Genomic DNA, 17859 nt, shown 5'->3' with positions numbered 1-17859 from the left:
TATTTACCACAATTTTAAAAAACAATAAAAATGTTGGTCTTGAAAATTAAAAATATGATAGAAAAAATATAAAATATACAAAAATGAAAAATCAACTAAATAAAATAATTAAAAGGCAAAAGTAAAGAAATCTCTTGGAAAGTAGGACAAAAAAATGCAGGGACAGATAGGAGAGAAAGTTTCAGTTTTTTTAATTGGAGTCTTTTTCTAGATTGAGACTCCAATTTTTAATTGGAGTCTCAATCTAGAAGTTCAGTGTTTATTAGAAGTTCATACAGGGGGAAAAAAAATCCAATGGGGAGGAAATTACCAAAGAAATAAATCAAGAAATTATCCTAATACTGAAAGACTTGAATCAACTAGTGAAAAGAGTTTACTAAGGGCTCAGCTAAATGAACATACAAAGTACATCATTAGTACGTGCAAGAACAGAGTATAAAGAGAAAACTAAGTTTCCAAGATTGAAAAAACACAGATCCACCCTCAAAGGATTGTGAGTCTGAGTGGCAGTGGAGTTCTAGAAGGTAGAAAGCAGTGGAAAACATCTTTAACCTCATAAGGGGAGTTTTCAACCCAGAATTCTATACCAAACCACGTAATCTATCACGTGTGAGCATAGACTAAAGACATTTCATCACAAGCATGACCTCAGAAAAACTTTTCAGAACACTAATAACAGGTTGTACTTCACCAAAACAAAGGGGATAAACAAAGTAAAGGCCCAAGAGTTGAGAAATGGTGAGATCCAGCACAAAGGCATGGATAGGCCTGGAAAGCAAGAGGGCGAGGGCTCCATGAGAAGGGCCCTGGGCGCCAGCCACAACTGGAGTGGGGAAACTGCTGGATGACTGCGTCCTGGTGGGAAACAACCAGGAGCACTTCACAGAGTTTGGATGGCCAAGTTAGCTACAAAGAGAACTAGTTGGAAAAAAGGAGCCAGTTATCTCCAGGAAAAACAAAAGTTTTATTGAAAAAAAAAAAAAGAAGAAGTAAAATAGTCAAAAACTACTTGATGAAGCAGTGGATGAGATGTATATAATTGTAAAATCACATAATAACTTAAATTCTGATGACTGATTTAACTGGGATGGTGTTAAATGATTTGGAAGGCTTGAGGGAAAGCTCGGATCTTATCTGTTACATAGGAAGTCAGTGGTTAATACTTTGATCAAGAATAAAATGTATTCATTCACATTCTCTTTCTTACAATTTTAGTGGAAGAACGCAGTTTTGTTGAAAAGCACAGATGGCCATCAAATATGTACTTGAAGCAGCTTGCAGAATACAGGAAGTATATTCACTCCCGGAAATGCCGTTGCTTAGTAATGTAACCTGGAGCTTTTATATAAGTACACTTTTTTATTATTATGGAGAATGGGTTGCAGTGAAACTCGTATGACTGAAACCAATGTGGGCGTTACAACAAAGATTATCATACAGTTTAATGTGTTTATTAGTTCTCCATGAAAAAAAAACTATTGTGATTTTAAAAGGGAGCAAACTATACTACCGACTAAAACAGGCTTCACCCTAAAACATAAAGCTGTTGTACAGCTGTGTTTCCCCTTTAAGATGTCCTGTTGCTTTAGTGATATTAAGACCCCTCCCCGATAAGAAATGTTTAAATTTTAAAAAATCATTTAGGATTAATATAGAAATTTCATCATGTCTGATTAATTATTAAAATACAGGGTTTTCAAAGACCCAGTGTAGCTCTTTCTCCATGAGAAATATAGGGGGAAGACGAAACAGTCCAAGTTGAGATATTTGGAAAGTGATGGGCCACTTGGTTCCAAAGCAGTGACAGTGTTTGAATCAACATCATGAAAAAAATTCTTTCATCTGGACAATCCACCTGAATCACCTAGTGTCCTCCCTGGGATTTTGATTATGCAGGAAACTGAACCAGGGTCAGCTTTGTCTGTGTGTGACCTTCAGTCACAAGGGTTTCCCACTTAGAAGGGCATGGCATTTTTTCAGTGTTGTGCTGTTGCAGTCACAAAATTCTTAATAATGATTGAAGAAGGGCCCTGTGTTTTCACCTGACACAGTGTCCCCTAAATTATGGATCTTTCCTGACAGAAAAAAAAATACGAAGTTTTCTGATTCAAACATCATTCTCTCTGAAAGAAAAGAGACTCTGATATCAAGGGAAGAGAACATATATGGATTCTCACCTTTGGGGAGGTCCTTACCACCCAGGGCCTCTGTTGCCACTTCCGCTGGCAAATGAGTGTTGTTTTGTCTTTGTTTTAAAACACTCACATTTAGGCTATATCACAGAAGAAGAGTTACTTTGATGATTCTGTAACATCAGGATGTTGATGAGAGTGACCTACTTGCCTGACTTTAATATACATTCTACGATATGCTCACAGGAAAAGGTACTTTCTAGAGAATTTGCTATGAAGGCTCAAGAATTTTTTTTTTTTTTGGTAAGTGTTTTTGCTAAGAGTAGGACGTGGATGTCAGTGGCTTGAACTGTTTGAATTCTTTCCAAGGACTGCAAAGCTATTTGATATGGAGTAGCATGAATCTTATCCCTTAAGGTTACCCAGTAAGTTAGAAGAAAGGATATGTATCAAAGCTTTGTCATGTGTGGAGAGAAGGGTACTTCCATGGAGGACAGATTAGAACCTCTCTCATATTACACGTGTATAGAAATGATAACATCAGAAGTCTATAAGCCTGGAGATGGACAATCCGATTACTATTTATTGTGAACATTATTGTCATCTGTAATTTAGTACTGGACTATATCTTTCTGTTAACATCCAGTGACTTTAGAATATGTATATTTTTCCCAACTTCTTAAAGATCTGATTAAACTATCTTATAATATTAGGATTCCTTACAGTTAACCCTTGTATGTATGCCATCACTGAAAGAGGAAAGCACTAAAAATTTCCTCTAGATATATTTCAAGAAACCTGATTTTAATTGGACTGTGTAAGTGAAGACTGCTGGAATTTTATGCTTTTTGTTTAATCCCTTGGGTTAATCAAAGATTGGCAGATCCTATGAGGCTAGGATTAACATTGTAAAAGAGTAGACCTATAGCAGATTTCTAGAAATTCATTCACATTTATGAACTTTTAAAATGCAGTGATAACCTTTTGTTCTTCATAAGCATAGTTTCATCCCCATATTAATTACAGCACTTAAAATTCTAAAATCTTTAGGAAATTGAAAAATATAAATACAAAACAAAGCAAAGTCTTTTCTCAAAAACACTTTTTTTTTTTTTTTTTTTTTTTAAGATTTCAATAGAATGTAGCTGTTTCGTTTAGGCTGTTTGACCTGAGTGGGGGTTGAATTTGAAAACTGGTACTCCCTGGTATTGAGTGTGTTTTTATTATGAAAATTCTTCCTCCTGTGTGACCCAGTCAGATGTCACAATTTTGCAGAGCTAGTCAGAGTAGAATCAAATTAGTTTTTAAGTGCATTGAACACATAGACTCAAAACTTTGAATTTACTCAATTTAAAATAATAAGAAATTTTACTTATCAGTTATCTTGGAGAAGTGAGTGTTGTTTTTGAGGATTTTTTCCCCAAAACTAAAAGTTATTTCTAGATGGATGTATGCTTTGTGCTGATCTCTGCTTCGGTATATTTACCTACCATTTTATTTAGAGAAGATACTATATAGTAGAACTAAGGCCTTTTGTTTCAGAGCCAGGTTTTCATCCTATTTAATCCTTTATATACTTTCTGACTATTCCATGTTCATGGTATAAGAGACTAGATTTGTGATAGAGAATTTTCAGTATCATAACAGACTCACCCTGTTCAAGCCAGCATGATAGCTTCACATTGGGTAGTAGCAGAAGACTAAAGATTGAATAAATTTGATTCCAAGACAGCAAAACTTTTCAACTATAATTTTACAAACTCTACACTACACTGATATAGTTAATTAGACAAAAATAACCTCAAAGAGTACTTTATTTTATTTAAAGCATCTGTTTAATTCAATCTTTAACAATTTTGCAAAGAAGGGTATGTGTGTATTTTAATATAGCCTGACCTGAATTTATATGTTTTTAGCTTTAGTATTTAACATTTTGTAACAAATAAACCTTTTTTTTTTTTTAAAAACAAGTTTAACAAAGTGTCCTGTGGTTATTTATTTTACCTTGAGTGTTGACTTGCTGAAATGATTTAGGGAATATTACCTTACATTTATCAAGCATAATTATTTTATAGATAATTTCCATTACAAAATATTTTACATGTTGTTGATATTATAGATGACTCATGCATGATATGATAAAAGAATTTGTAGTATTTTTAACAACTGTTTAAAGAATAAAAATTTCTCTTAGGAAAGTAACTGTCTTTATTCATGAAAATACTTTGATAATTATTTGACATAGGAGTGAGTTCTATGGGAAAATCAATTTGCAAAATCCTGCATATTTAGTAAAACCCAACTGAAACATCCTTTTTATTTTGCTGTCTCTGACTCTTCAGGAAGAATGAATTGCACATGCAGTCTTGGAACTTTACTTTTAGTAAATTTAAGGCTATAGAAAAATACAATTTCAGTTCAGTTTCAGTTCTCATAAAATTTATGTAGATAATTTTTATTTTTCTATAAATCTCATTTAATCCTCTCCACTTTGTTGCTTGGGCCACTGAAGTAACAGCAGTTTACATGAATATGTAAATAAATCTTGGGGAAATGTCCAGGCAATAATTGATAGCATCTACTTGTTACCAAAATTAAGGTCCAGGTTGCCTGCCACATAAAGCCAATATTTGGGAGATGAGAATTGGTAGGAAAGGATCAAGTTTATTCAAGGGCAAGCAATCCTGAGAAGATAGATGGATTACCTCCTCAAAGCGCCCTCTGGAGGAGATTTTATAGGGAGGAAAAGGAGAAGCAGGGCTGAAAGCTAGTCATGCAGGGTGTCTACTGTTCTTCTAGGGAACATGGCAATGGCTCTTGACCTCAGAGACTTCATGGACAGGGCCTTTTATCAAGGGGCAAATGTGAGAGAGGAGGGAAGCCACATGAGCCTGCAGTGGTATGTGGAAATGTACCATTTTTCCTAGGACTTGTCCTATTGGTTGGAAGAGAAGTAGAGTTGGTTTTCTAAATTGACAGTGCTTTCCTCTGGGAAATGAATTGCCCAGAAGCAACTGACATTTTGGTCTAGATTAACGCAACGCATGTAAATTGCTGTGGAGTTTAACTTGGAGAAAAGTAATCTGCTTCCTAACTGAAAGTAAAAACTAACCACAGGAGGCTGAGGTCCATTGCCTTTGCTGAGTAAAAGAAAAACAGGAGACATACACCTTGGATGACAAAGAGCCTGCTCAGCATGTAGCCTTCCTGCCCTGCTCTAGCTCCAGAATAAGAGTGCTTAGAGGACCCTGGATTCAATCTCCAGTTTAAAAAAAAAAAAAAAGGCCCTTTTGGTGCCTGACATCCTTAAGATGGAACTTTAAGGATATAGCCCATCCATTTTCTCAGGCTTGCCAATCCTCAAACAAACCTGCTTCTTTCCTCCCAACTCTCATCTCCTAGATATTGGCTTTTGAGTGGAAGGTAGCCCAGACCTTAATTCTGGTAACAAATAGATGCTTTCAGTTATTGCCTGGATGTTTTCCTAAGCTGCTCATAACCATTATCAACAGGAATAAGATTTCTGGGCTGCGGTTGTGGCTCAGTGGTAGAGTGCTTGCCTAGCATGCATGAGGCACTGGGTTCAATTCTCAGCACCACATATAAATAAATAAAAAAAAATAAAGGCCCATCAAAATCTATTTAAAAAAAAAAAAGAATAAGAATTTCTCTTTTCTTACTCTCCCAGTTTCTAAGAAAAGCTAGTTTTGTGGGGGATTAGTCTGAGTAGGCATTGGGAGTTCCTACGCTGTTACAGGGAACCTGTCTTGACCTACTTGTTGCTTATGTCTTCATTTTTATATCTTTTATATGTCCTTTATATCCTTTATGTTTATATATATTCTATATATGTCTTCTAGTATCCTTTCCAAAACGTAATAGTTACTTAACAAATGTCTGTTGTATGTAACAAAACATGACTACTGGAGAACCTAGCACAGTTACTTGTCTCCACGTTCACAGCATTGACTTTATGGCCCAGTGCCCTGTTTCTGCTTAGCACCCAGCCAACTTGACCAGAGGGTTTAGGCCCAGGATAGGGGAATAGGAGATACCAATATGAATAGCAAGATGAGGCTCCACCCTCAAAAAACTTCTCAGGAAGGGTCTTCAGTGAGGAGCAACTGTGGGAGAGCAGAAGAGCCACAGGAGACATACCAGGAAGGGGCTTAAGGAGACTTTGGGATCTGGATCTCGTAGGCAGAGGTATTTGTATAAAGTCCAAAGACTGGTGAGGCCTGAGCAAATGGGAGTATCATTATTTCAGCATTACATGTTGTTATGGTTTGAATATGAAGTGTGTCTCAAAAGCTTCTGTGTTAATGCAGGATTCTTTGGAGGTGAAGTGGTTGGATTGCGATGACTGTAATTTAATCACTCTATCCTAGTTCAAATGGACTGAGTTTGAATGACAAGTGATATGCAGCTGGAGGAAGTGGGTCGCTAGGGATGTGACCTGGAAGGATTGGTTCATCTTTCCTGTGGCCCCTTTCCTTTCTCTCTCTGCTTCCTAGCTGCCATGAACTGAGCAGCACTTCTCTACCACACCCTTCCACCATGATGTTTTGCCTCACCTTGGGCCAGAGTAATGGAGTCAGTTGACTATGGACTACATCTCTGAAACCATGAGCCAAAATAAACTTTTCCACCTCTTAGTAGTTCTTGTCAGGTATTTTGGTCATCTATTAACACAGAGCTGACTAACACATCTCATCTTGGTTCTTCATGGTGGCTCTGGAGAGGTCCTTATCACTGGAGGGTCAATCTCCCTTTGCTGCTCAGGATGTTTATCCAGAAGACCTATGATCCTGGGGCAGTTCAGTTCCCATGAGATGACTGCTTCTGCTTAGGGGAGCAGTCTCATGGGGTGATCCATCTGCAAGGCTCTGCTGTTCCTGGAGAAGGTATAGGGCAGTGACTGGAGACTTGTAGGCACCACTCCAGAGATCTGGAACAGGATGTTGTAAAAGCGGCAGTTGAACATTCTTGTAAATCTTGAAAGTACCTTAGTTATTTTTATCTTGGTATCCTCAGTCTTAAAAAGGGATGAGATAAGTTATGTAAACTTAGGGCTAATAAACCTTGTATTACCAGTTTTTACATGAACATTCCTTAAATGATTAACATGCCTACCTGCAGAGCAGGAATTTGAAGACAGATACAAAATGAAGGCAGAAATGTCAAGCTTTTTCCTGTTGGGTATCTGAAAGTCCAAATGAAGAGTCAGTATTTGTAGCAAAAGTAGCTTCTAATTTTCTGTTACATTAAAACTTTGGGCTATTGTTGATATTGCCAATTATCAGTGGCGAGTTCTGCTCCCTTGCATGTTGAAGTTTGAACATTAGAGAAGCACGCCAAGGCAAGCATATAAAACAGGGTTTATTTTAAAAGGGGGTAACATAGATTTCTCTCGGGAGCGAGAAAGGGGCCATAGCTGGTATCCTGTTATCCCAAGAAGCAAGGGTGTTTTGCTTTTTTATATATGTCCTAGGCTTCCTTTGTTCTCCTGCTCTCTTCCCTTTATCTCTCTCCTTCCTGCATATGTGACTAGGCCCAGGAGATGCTCAGTGAGATGGCCAAAAGGTACAACTAGGTAGGCTGAAGGGGGAAGGGCAGGATGGAGCAGCCCTGAAGACATTAACATCTTTATAACTCCCTGTAGGGAGGAAGTGTTTAATTTAGCAACAGGTTGGAGCTGGGGCAAGTTCTTGATAAGGGTGGTGGAAGGGTTCTGAAGGCATTAACATTTCAATTCCTCTATTCTCTGGATGGGACCCTTGCCTATCTGGCTTCATTGGAATAAAAAACTATTTTGTGTGTGAGAAGTACATGAATTTGGGGGGTCAGGGGCTGAATGCTGTGGTTTGAAGTGTCCCCCAAAGTGTGTGCAAACACTATGAAACAACAGTGTTGGGAGGCAGGGCCTGGGGAGGTGAGGTGTTTAGGTCATGAGGCTCCACCCTTGTGATGGATCAATGCCAATTCTAGAAGGACTAACATCTGAAGTTCGATCTCTTGCTCTTTAGCATTCTCTCGCCCTTCCACATTTTACTATGGAAATGCACAGTACAAACGCCTCTCACCAGATGTAGGGCCCTTGACTTTAGAATTCCCAGCCTCCAGAGCTCTTTAGAAATAAACTTGCTTTTTAATAAATTGCCCAGACTGTGGTATTCTCTTAGAACAGAACAAAATGGACTAATGGATAAGACTGGGATTAAGGCCCAAGGTGAGCTCTCCCTGTGTGACCCATCCCCACTTCTCTCTAAGCAGGAGGCTCTTGCAGTTTTCCCACCCTCCATCCTTTGTTGTCTTCTTCTAGTATCAGCAAACGGGGGTGGGGGGTGGGAGTGAAAGATTATTGGTTTGTGGGTTTTGGTGAGGCAAACTTTAATCCAATAAAGTTTATTGGGTTAAAGACATGGACCATTGCCAGAGCAGTGGCTCATGCCTATAATCCCAGTGTCTCAGGAGGCTGAGGATGGAGGATCATGAGTTCAAAGCTAGCCTTAGCAACTTAGCAAGGCCTTAAGCAGCTCAGCGAGACCCTATCTCTAAATAAAATATAATATAAAAAAGGGCCAGGGATGTGACTCAGTAGTTAAGCATCCCTGGGTTCAATACCTGGTACAACAACAAAGAAGACATGGCATAAAAATGAGTGCAAAACCTGCAGGCCAGTACATTGTGTAGCCCAGCATTTCCCAAAATCATTTAAACATGGAACCTCTGTTTTCATCTAACATGTATTAAAGTGCCATGGAAGCAGTGTTGTGAGAAACCTACTCTGGGAAACACCGAACACTGAGCTGAGAGATAGTTCACTCTGGAAAAGTATCTAATCATTTTTTGAGATTGTGGTTCAGTGCTCAAAGGCCTAGGGAAGCCTGTTAATTGCCTTATTGGCCCAGGAAGCATCAACCCCTTGCAGTAAAAGCCTGAATGTAAGGCAGAGTGGTTTTGAGTGCATGATCCCGGAAGCCTTCTGGGCTCAAATCTTGACTCTGCTAATAGAACTTGCAATTTTAGTCTCTCTATGCCTCAGTTATCCCATTTGTATAATGGAGATGATAGTAACAATTGTCTTGTCTAGAGTTTCTATGAGATCACATGGAAACATATACAAAACTTAGAATTGCTTGGCAGCTGGTGAGTAGCTGATGCCTAAGCATAGTGTGAACATTCATTGTATTTCAACCAACAGGGAAATTAAATAGCCTCTTTAAAATGTTTTGGAAACACTGCTTAAGACTCATTAACATTGATTTTGGTAAGAGTTAATCATTATTTGAAATGACTTGGCACTACAGTTGTTTGCTAGGTTCTGATCTGCAGAAGTAGATCTGTGAACCCCAATGTTAAGTCACTTCTTTGGTACACAAATGGAGTCTCCAGGGTTAAGATGGAGTGGAGCACACTTTTACACTGTTGTGTAAATTAGTACAAATACTATGCAAATTAGTGTGGAGGTTTCATGAAAGACTAGGCTTGGAACCACCATATGACCCAGCTGAACCACTCCTGGGCATTTATCCTGAAAAATTAGAGTCATCATACATGCATACCCATGTTTATAGGAGCACAATTCACAATAGCCAAACTATGGAACCAGCCTGGGTGTCTGTCCATCAATGGATGAATGGATAAAGAAAATATTGTATATATCCACGGTGGAGTTTTATTCAGCCATAAAGAAAAATAAAATAATGTCATTTGTAGGGAAATGGATGGAACTTGAGAACATTATGTTAAGCAAAATTTCTTAACATTGTATTAACCCAAACTCAGAACATCAAGTCATTTTCTCTCATATATGGAAGCTAGGAAAAAGAAAAAAAAGCTAGGATGTCATGAAAATCAAAGGGAGATCAGTAAAGCAGAGGAAAGGGACCAGGGAATGGGAGGATGGGAGGGAGGCAGGAAGTGCTGAGGAGTGCTATTAGCCAAATATATATATATAGTTGTGTGTGTGTGTGTGTTAATATGAAACAACAAATCCATTACGTACAACTGTAATGTGCCAAAAAATTTGGAAAAAAGATAGATGGGACACAGCTTTCCAGGTGTATTGGCTATGAATTAGCTATCAACTGAGAAAATAGCAATGGTTAGAAGTTACCATGAAGGCTGGGATGCTTTTTTTAAAAAGTAAATATTTTCTTTTTTTCTTTTTTTTTTTTTAATTTTTTATTGTTGGCTGTTCAAAACATTACATAGTTCTTGATATATCATATTTCACAATTTGATTCAAGTGGGTTATGAGCTCCCATTTTTACCCCATATACAGATTGCAGAATCACATCAGTTACACATCCATTGATTTACATATTGCCATACTAGTGTCTGTTGTATTCTGCTGTCTTTCCTATCCTCTACTATCCCCCCTCCCCTCCCCTCCCCTCCCCTCCCCTCCCCTCCCCTCTTCTCTCTCTGCCCCCTTTACTGACATTCGTTTGTCCCCCTTGTATTATTTTTCCCCTTCCCCTCACTTCCTCTTGTATGTACTTTTGTATAACTCTGAGGGTCTCCTTCCATTTCCATGCATTTTCCCTTCTCTCTCCCTTTCCCTCCCACCTCTCATCCCTGTTTAATGTTAATCTTCTTCTCATGCTCTTCGACCCTACTCTGTTCTTAGTTACTCTCCTTATATCAAAGAAGACATTTGACATTTGTTTTTTAGGGATTGGCTAGCTTCACTTAGCATAATCTGCTCTAATGCCATCCATTTCCCTGTAAATTCTATGATTTTGTCATTTTTTAATGCAGAGTAATACTCCATTGTGTATAAATGCCACATTTTTTTTTATCCATTCATCCATTGAAGGGCATCTAGGTTGGTTCCACAGTCTAGCTATTGTGAATTGTGCTGCTATGAACATCGATGTAGCAGTGTCCCTGTAGCATCCTCTTTTTAGGTCTTTAGGGAATAGACCGAGAAGGGGAATAGCTGGGTCAAATGGTGGCTCCATTCCCAGCTTTCCAAGAAATCTCCATACTGCTTTCCAAATTGGCTGCACCAATTTGCAGTCCCACCAGCAATGTACAAGTGTACCCTTTTCCCCACATCCTCGCCAGCACTTGTTGTTGTTTGACTTCATAATGGCTGCCAATCTAACTGGAGTGAGATGGTATCTTAGGGTGGTTTTGATTTGCATTTCTCTGACTGCTAGAGATGGTGAGCATTTTTTCATGTACTTGTTGATTGACTGTATGTCCTCCTCTGAGAAGTGTCTGTTCAGGTCCTTGGCCCATTTGTTGATTGGGTTGTTTGTTCTCTTATTGTCTAATTTTTTGAGCTCTTTGTATACTCTGGATATTAGGGCTCTATCTGAAGTGTGAGGAGTAAAGATTTGTTCCCAGGATGTAGGCTCTCTATTTACCTCTCTTATTGTATCTTTTGCTGAGAAAAAACTTTTTAGTTTGAGTAAGTCCCATTTGTTGATTCTAGTTATTAACTTTTGTGCTATGGGTGTCCTATTGAGGAATTTGGAGCCCGACCCCACCGACTGTAGATCGTAGCCAACTTTTTCTTCTATCAGACGGCGCGTCTCTGATTTGATATCAAGCTCCTTGATCCATTTTGAATTAACTTTTGTGCATGGCAAGAGAAAGGGATTCAGTTTCATTTTGTTGCATATGGATTTCCAGTTTTCCCAGCACCATTTGTTGAAGATGCTATCCTTCCTCCATTGCATGCTTTTAGACCCTTTATCAAATATAAGATAGTTGTAGTTTTGTGGATTGGTTTCTGTGTCCTCTATTCTGTACCATTGGTCCACCCGCCTGTTTTGGTACCAGTACCATGCTGTTTTTGTTACTATTGCTCTGTAATATAGTTTGAAGTCTGGTATCGCTATACCGCCTGATTCACACTTCCTGCTTAGCATTGTTTTTGCTATTCTGGGTCTTTTATTTTTCCATATGAATTTCATGATTGCTTTCTCTATTTCTACAAGAAATGCCGTTGGGATTTTGATTGGCATTGCATTAAACCTATAGAGAACTTTTGGTAATATCGCCATTTTGATGATGTTAGTTCTGCCTATCCATGAACAGGGTATATTTTTCCATCTTCTAAGATCTTCTTCTATTTCTCTCTTTAGGGTTCTGTAGTTTTCATTGTATAAGTCTTTCACCTCTTTTGTTAGGTTGATTCCCAAGTATTTTATTTTTTTTGAAGATATTGTGAATGGAGTGGTTGTCCTCATTTCCATTTCAGAGGATTTGTCGCTGATATACAGGAATGCCTTTGATTTATGCATGTTGATTTTATATCCTGCCACTTTGCTGAATTCATTTATTAGCTCTAATAGTTTCTTTGTAGACCCTTTTGGGTCTGCTAGGTATAGAATCATGTCATCTGCAAATAGTGATAATTTAAGTTCTTCTTTTCCTATTTTGATGCCTTTAATTTATTTCGTCTGTCTAATTGCTCTGGCCAGTGTTTCGAGAACTATGTTGAACAGAAGTGGTGAGAGAGGGCATCCCTGTCTTGTTCCAGATTTTAGAGGGAATGCCTTCAATTTTTCTCCATTCAGAATGATGCTAGCCTGAGGCTTAGCATAGATTGCTTTTACAATATTGAGGTATGTTCCTGTTATCCCTAGTTTTTCTAGAGTTTTGAACATAAAGGGATGCTGTACTTTGTCGAATGCTTTTTCCGCATCTATCGAGATGATCATATGGTTCTTATTTTTAAGTCTATTGATGTGGTGAATAACATTTATTGATTTCCTTATATTGAACCAGCCTTGCATCCCAGGGATGAATCCTACTTGATCATGGTGCACAATTTTTTTGATGTGCCTTTGTATCCGAGTGGCCAGAATTTTATTGAGGATTTTTGCATCTAGGTTCATTAGAGATATTGGTCTGTAGTTTTCTTTCTTTGAAGTGTCTTTGTCTGGTTTAGGTATCAGGGTGATGTTGGCCTCGTACAATGAATTTGGAAGTTCTCCCTCTTTTTCTATTTCCTGAAGTAGCTTGAAAAGTATTGGTATTAGTTCCTCTTTAAAGGTTTTGTAAAACTCTGCTGTATACCCATCCGGTCCTGGGCTTTTCTTAGTTGGTAGTCTTTTGATGGTTTCTTCTATTTCCTCAATTGATATTGGTCTGTTTAGGTTGTCTATATCCTCCTGACTCAATCTGGGCAGATCATATGACTTAAGAAATTTATCGATGCCTTCACTATCTTCTAATTTATTGGAGTATAAGGATTCAAAATAATTTTTGATTATCTTCTGTATTTCTGAAGTGTCTGTTGTGATATTGCCTCTTTCATCCCGTATGTTAGTGATTTGAGTTCTCTCTCTTCTTCTCTTCGCTAGCATGGCTAAGGGTCTGTCGATTTTGTTTATTTTTTCAAAGAACCAACTTTTAGTTTTGTCAATTTTTTCAATTGTTTCTTTTGTTTCGATTTCATTGATTTCAGCTCTGATTTTAATTATTTCTTGCCTTCTACTTCTTTTGCTGTTGTTTTGCTCTTCTTTTTCTAGGATTTTGAGATGAAGTATGAGATCATTTATTTGTTGGTTTTTTCTTTTTTTAAGGAATGAACTCCAAGCAATGAATTTTCCTCTTAGAACTGCTTTCAATGTGTCCCATAGATTCCGATATGTTGTGTCTGTGTTTTCATTAATCTCTAAGAATTTTTTAATTTCCTCCTTGATGTCTTCTATAACCCATTGATCATTCAGTAACCTATTGTTCATTCTCCAAGTGATGTATTCTTTTTCCTTCCTTCTTTTATCGTTGATTTTCAGTTCCATTCCATTATGATCAGATAGGATGCATGGTATTATCTCTACTCCTTTGTATTGTCTAAGAGTTTCCCTGTGACATAATATATGATCTATTTTTGAGAAGGATCCATGTGCTGCTGAGAAAAAAGTGTAACTGTTTGATGTTGGGTGGTATATTCTATATATGTCAATTAAGTCTAGGTTATTAATTGTGTTATTGAGTTCTATAGTTTCCTTATTCAACTTTTGTTTGGAAGATCTGTCCAGTGGTGAGAGAGGTGTGTTGAAGTCTCCCATGATTATTGTATGGTGGTCTATTAGACTCTTGAACTTGAGAAGAGTTTGTTTGATGAACATAGCTGCACCATTGTTTGGGGCATATATATTTATGATTGTTATGTCTTGTTGGTGTATGGTTCCCTTGAGCAGTATGTAGTGTCCCTCTTTATCCCTTTTGATTAACTTTGGCTTAAAATCTATTTTATTTGATATGAGTATGGATACTCCTGCTTGTTTCCGAAGTCCATATGAGTGATATGATTTTTCCCAACCTTTCACCTTCAGCCTATGTATGTCTTTTCCTATCAAATGCGTCTCCTGTAGGCAGCATATTGTTGGGTCTTGTTTTGTGATCCATTCTACTAGCCTGTGTCTCTTGATTGGTGAGTTTAAGCCATTAACATTTAGGGTTATTATTGAGATATGGGTTGTTCTTCCAGCCATATTTGTTTATTTATGTTACTAAACATGGTTTGTTTTCCACTTTGATTATTTTCCCCCCTTTAGTGTCCTACCTCCCACTGTTGGTTTTCATTGTTATTTTCCATTTCCTCTTCCTGTAATGTTTTGCCAAGGATGTTTTGAAGAGATGGTTTTCTAGCTGCAAATTCTTTTAACTTTTGTTTATCGTGGAAGGTTTTAATTTCATCTTCCATCCTGAAGCTTAATTTCGCTGGAAACACAATTCTTGGTTGGAACCCATTTTCTTTCAGTGTTTGAAATATGTTATTCCAGGATCTTCTAGCTTTCAGAGTCTGTGTTGAAAGATCAGCTGTTATCCTGATTGGCTTACCCCTAAATGTGATCTGCTTCCTTTCTCTTGTAGCTTTTAAAATTCTCTCCTTATTCTGTATGTTGGGCATCTTCATTATAATGTGTCTAGGTGTGGGTCTCTTATGATTTTGCACATTCGGCGTCCTGTAGGCTTCTAGGATTTGGGGTTCTGTCTCATTCTTCAAGTCTGGGAAGTTTTCTCGAATTATTTCATTGAATAGATTGCTCATTCCTTTGGTTTGAAACTCTGTTCCTTCCTGTATCCCAATGACTCTTAAATTTGGTCTCTTGATGTTATCCCATATTTCTTGGATGTTCTGCTCATGGTTTCTTAACAGTCTTGCTGAGCTGTCTATGTTCTTTTCAAGTTGAAATACTTTATCTTCATTGTCTGATGTTCTGTCTTCTAAGTGTTCTACTCTGCTGGTAGTATTCTCAATTGAGTTTTTAAGTTGGCTTATTGCTTCCTGCATTTCTAGGATTTCTGTTTGTTTGTTTTTTATAACCTCTATTTCCCTGTATAGTTGATCTTTTGCTTCTTGGATTTGTTTATGTAATTCATTGTTGAAGTGATCTTTCATTGTCTGATTTTGCTGTCTGATGTCTTCCTTGAGACTCCAGATCATCTGAAGCATGTATATCCTGCATTCTTTATCTGACATTCCATCAGCTGCAGCTATTACCTCTTCTAAAGTTGAGTTGACCTGCAATGCTTGTGGTCCTTTCTTTCCTTGTCTCTTCATACTGTTCGCGTTCCTTTCTTCTTGGTGAAACTGTTGTGCTATTGAATTTTCCCCCTATATATTTATATTGGTCTTGTATAGTTGCAAAGTCTCCCTCGCAGGCGCGGGCGGCGGCTCTGCCCCTCCGCCAATTGGGGCAATGTGCCTACCACGCCGGCAGGCCGCTGGGCCTGCTCTGCCAGTCGGTAGCAGGTCCGCCGTCCTTGCAGGCGCGGGCGGCGGCTCTGTCCCTCTGCGGGCCGCTAGGCTTGTTCTGTCGGTGGTCGCAGTTCTGCCTACTTTGCAGGCGCAGGCAGCGGCACTGCCCCTCTGCAGGCCTCTGGGGCTGTACTGCCAGTGGGTCGCAGGTCCGCCTACTTTGCAGGCGTGGGGGGGGGGCGGCTCTACCCTTCCTCAGGCCACTGGGCCTGTTCTGTCTCTCGGTTGCAGGTCTGACCTGTTCTGATGGTGGTCTCAGTTCCGACTACCTTGCAGGCGCGGGGGGAGGGGGCGGCTCTGCCTCTCAGCAGGCCGCTGCTCCTCTTCTGCCGGTGGGTCGCAGGCCCGCCTACCTTGCAGGAGTGATTGGAAGCTCTGTCCCGCCGCGGGCCACTGGGCCTTTTCTGTCGGTGGTCACCCTTCCCCTACCTGGCAGGCGAGGGGGGTGGGGGGCGGCTCTGCCCCTCAGCAGGCCGCTGGGCCTGCTCTGTGTTTGGTCCCAGTTCTCTCTACTATGCCGGCGCAGGGGGAGGGGGCGGCTCAGCCTCTCAGCAGGCGGCTGCTCCTCTTCTGCCGGTGGGTCGCAGGCCCGCCTACCTTGCAGGAGTGATTGGAAGCTCTGTCCCGCCGCGGGCCACTGGGCCTTTTCTATCGGTGGTCACCCTTCCCCTACCTGGCAGGCGAGGGGGGTGGGGGGCGGCTCTGCCCCTCAGCAGGCCGCTGGGCCTGCTCTGTGTTTGGTCCCAGTTCCCTCTACTATGCCGGCGCAGGGGGAGGGGGCGGCTCAGCCTCTCAGCAGGCGGCTGCTCCTCTTCTGCCGGTGGGTCGCAGGCCCGCCTACCTTGCAGGAGTGATTGGAAGCTCTGTCCCGCCGCGGGCCACTGGGCCTTTTCTGTCGGTGGTCACCCTTCCCCTACCTGGCAGGCGAGGGGGGTGGGGGGCGGCTCTGCCCCTCAGCAGGCTGCTGGGCCTGCTCTGTGTTTGGTCCCAGTTCCCTCTACTATGCCGGCGCAGGGGGAGGGGGCAGCTCAGCCTCTCAGCAGGCGGCTGCTCCTCTTCTGCCGGTGGGTCGCAGGCCCGCCTACCTTGCAGGAGTGATTGGAAGCTCTGTCCCGCCCTGGGCCACTGGGCCTTTTCTGTCGGTGGTCACCCTTCCCCTACCTGGCAGGCGAGGGGGGTGGGGGGCGGCTCTGCCCCTCAGCAGGCGGCTGGGCCTGCTCTGTGTTTGGTCCCAGTTCCCTCTACTATGCCGGCGCAGGGGGAGGGGGCAGCTCAGCCTCTCAGCAGGCAGCTGCTCCTCTTCTGCCGGTGGGTCGCAGGCCCGCCTACCTTGCAGGAGTGATTGGAAGCTCTGTCCCGCCCTGGGCCACTGGGCCTTTTCTGTCGGTGGTCACCCTTCCCCTACCTGGCAGGCGAGGGGGGTGGGGGGCGGCTCTGCCCCTCAGCAGGCCGCTGGGCCTGCTCTGTGTTTGGTCCCAGTTCCCTCTACTATGCCGGCGCAGGGGGAGGGGGCGGCTCAGCCTCTCAGCAGGCGGCTGCTCCTCTTCTGCCGGTGGGTCGCAGGCCCGCCTACCTTGCAGGAGTGATTGGAAGCTCTGTCCCGCCGCGGGCCACTGGGCCTTTTCTGTCGGTGGTCACCCTTCCCCTACCTGGCAGGCGAGGGGGGTGGGGGGCGGCTCTGCCCCTCAGCAGGCCGCTGGGCCTGCTCTGTGTTTGGTCCCAGTTCCCTCTACTATGCCGGCGCAGGGGGAGGGGGCGGCTCAGCCTCTCAGCAGGCGACTGCTCCTCTTCTGCCGGTGGGTCGCAGGCCTGCCTACCTTGCAGGAGTGATTGGAAGCTCTGTCCCGCCGCCAAAAGTAAATATTTTCAATAGTTTATTATATGTACATGGTAATGATCCTATAAATGAGTTTATATTTTATTCCTTGCTGCTGTTGCCATACAGAAAATAATCCAGGAAAAACTACTAGTTAGGTAAATTAAATATTGGGG

The 17859-nt window shown here is 41.1% G+C and overlaps 1 protein-coding gene and 1 long non-coding RNA gene across 4 annotated transcripts in view; one reads left to right on the top strand and one right to left on the bottom strand.

Moving 5' to 3' along the window:
* Window positions 1–2227, top strand: part of Rhobtb3 (Rho related BTB domain containing 3) — a 55901-nt gene extending 53674 nt beyond the window's left edge. For all 3 annotated transcript variants that reach the window (XM_071612395.1, XM_071612396.1, XM_027927872.2), the window contains one exon: window positions 1216–2227. In XM_071612395.1, the coding sequence (XP_071468496.1) occupies window positions 1216–1331 (116 nt within the window). In that variant the 3' untranslated portion in view covers window positions 1332–2227. The remainder of the gene's footprint in view (window positions 1–1215) is intronic.
* Window positions 2228–5450: 3223 nt separating this feature from the next.
* On the bottom strand, window positions 5451–10293 carry LOC139705784 (uncharacterized). The gene is made up of 2 exons (XR_011707607.1): window positions 7266–10293; window positions 5451–7167 (listed from the first exon to the last, which is right to left on the bottom strand). It is a non-coding gene; the product is annotated as an uncharacterized lncRNA (long non-coding RNA).
* Between the last annotated feature and the right edge of the window lie 7566 nt (window positions 10294–17859).

Source organism: Marmota flaviventris, chromosome 5, assembly GCF_047511675.1.
Source record: "Marmota flaviventris isolate mMarFla1 chromosome 5, mMarFla1.hap1, whole genome shotgun sequence".
Taxonomy (NCBI): Eukaryota; Metazoa; Chordata; class Mammalia; order Rodentia; family Sciuridae; genus Marmota; species Marmota flaviventris.
The sequence above is the reverse complement of the archived record's forward strand: the minus strand, read 5'-3'. Positions and strand labels throughout refer to the sequence as shown.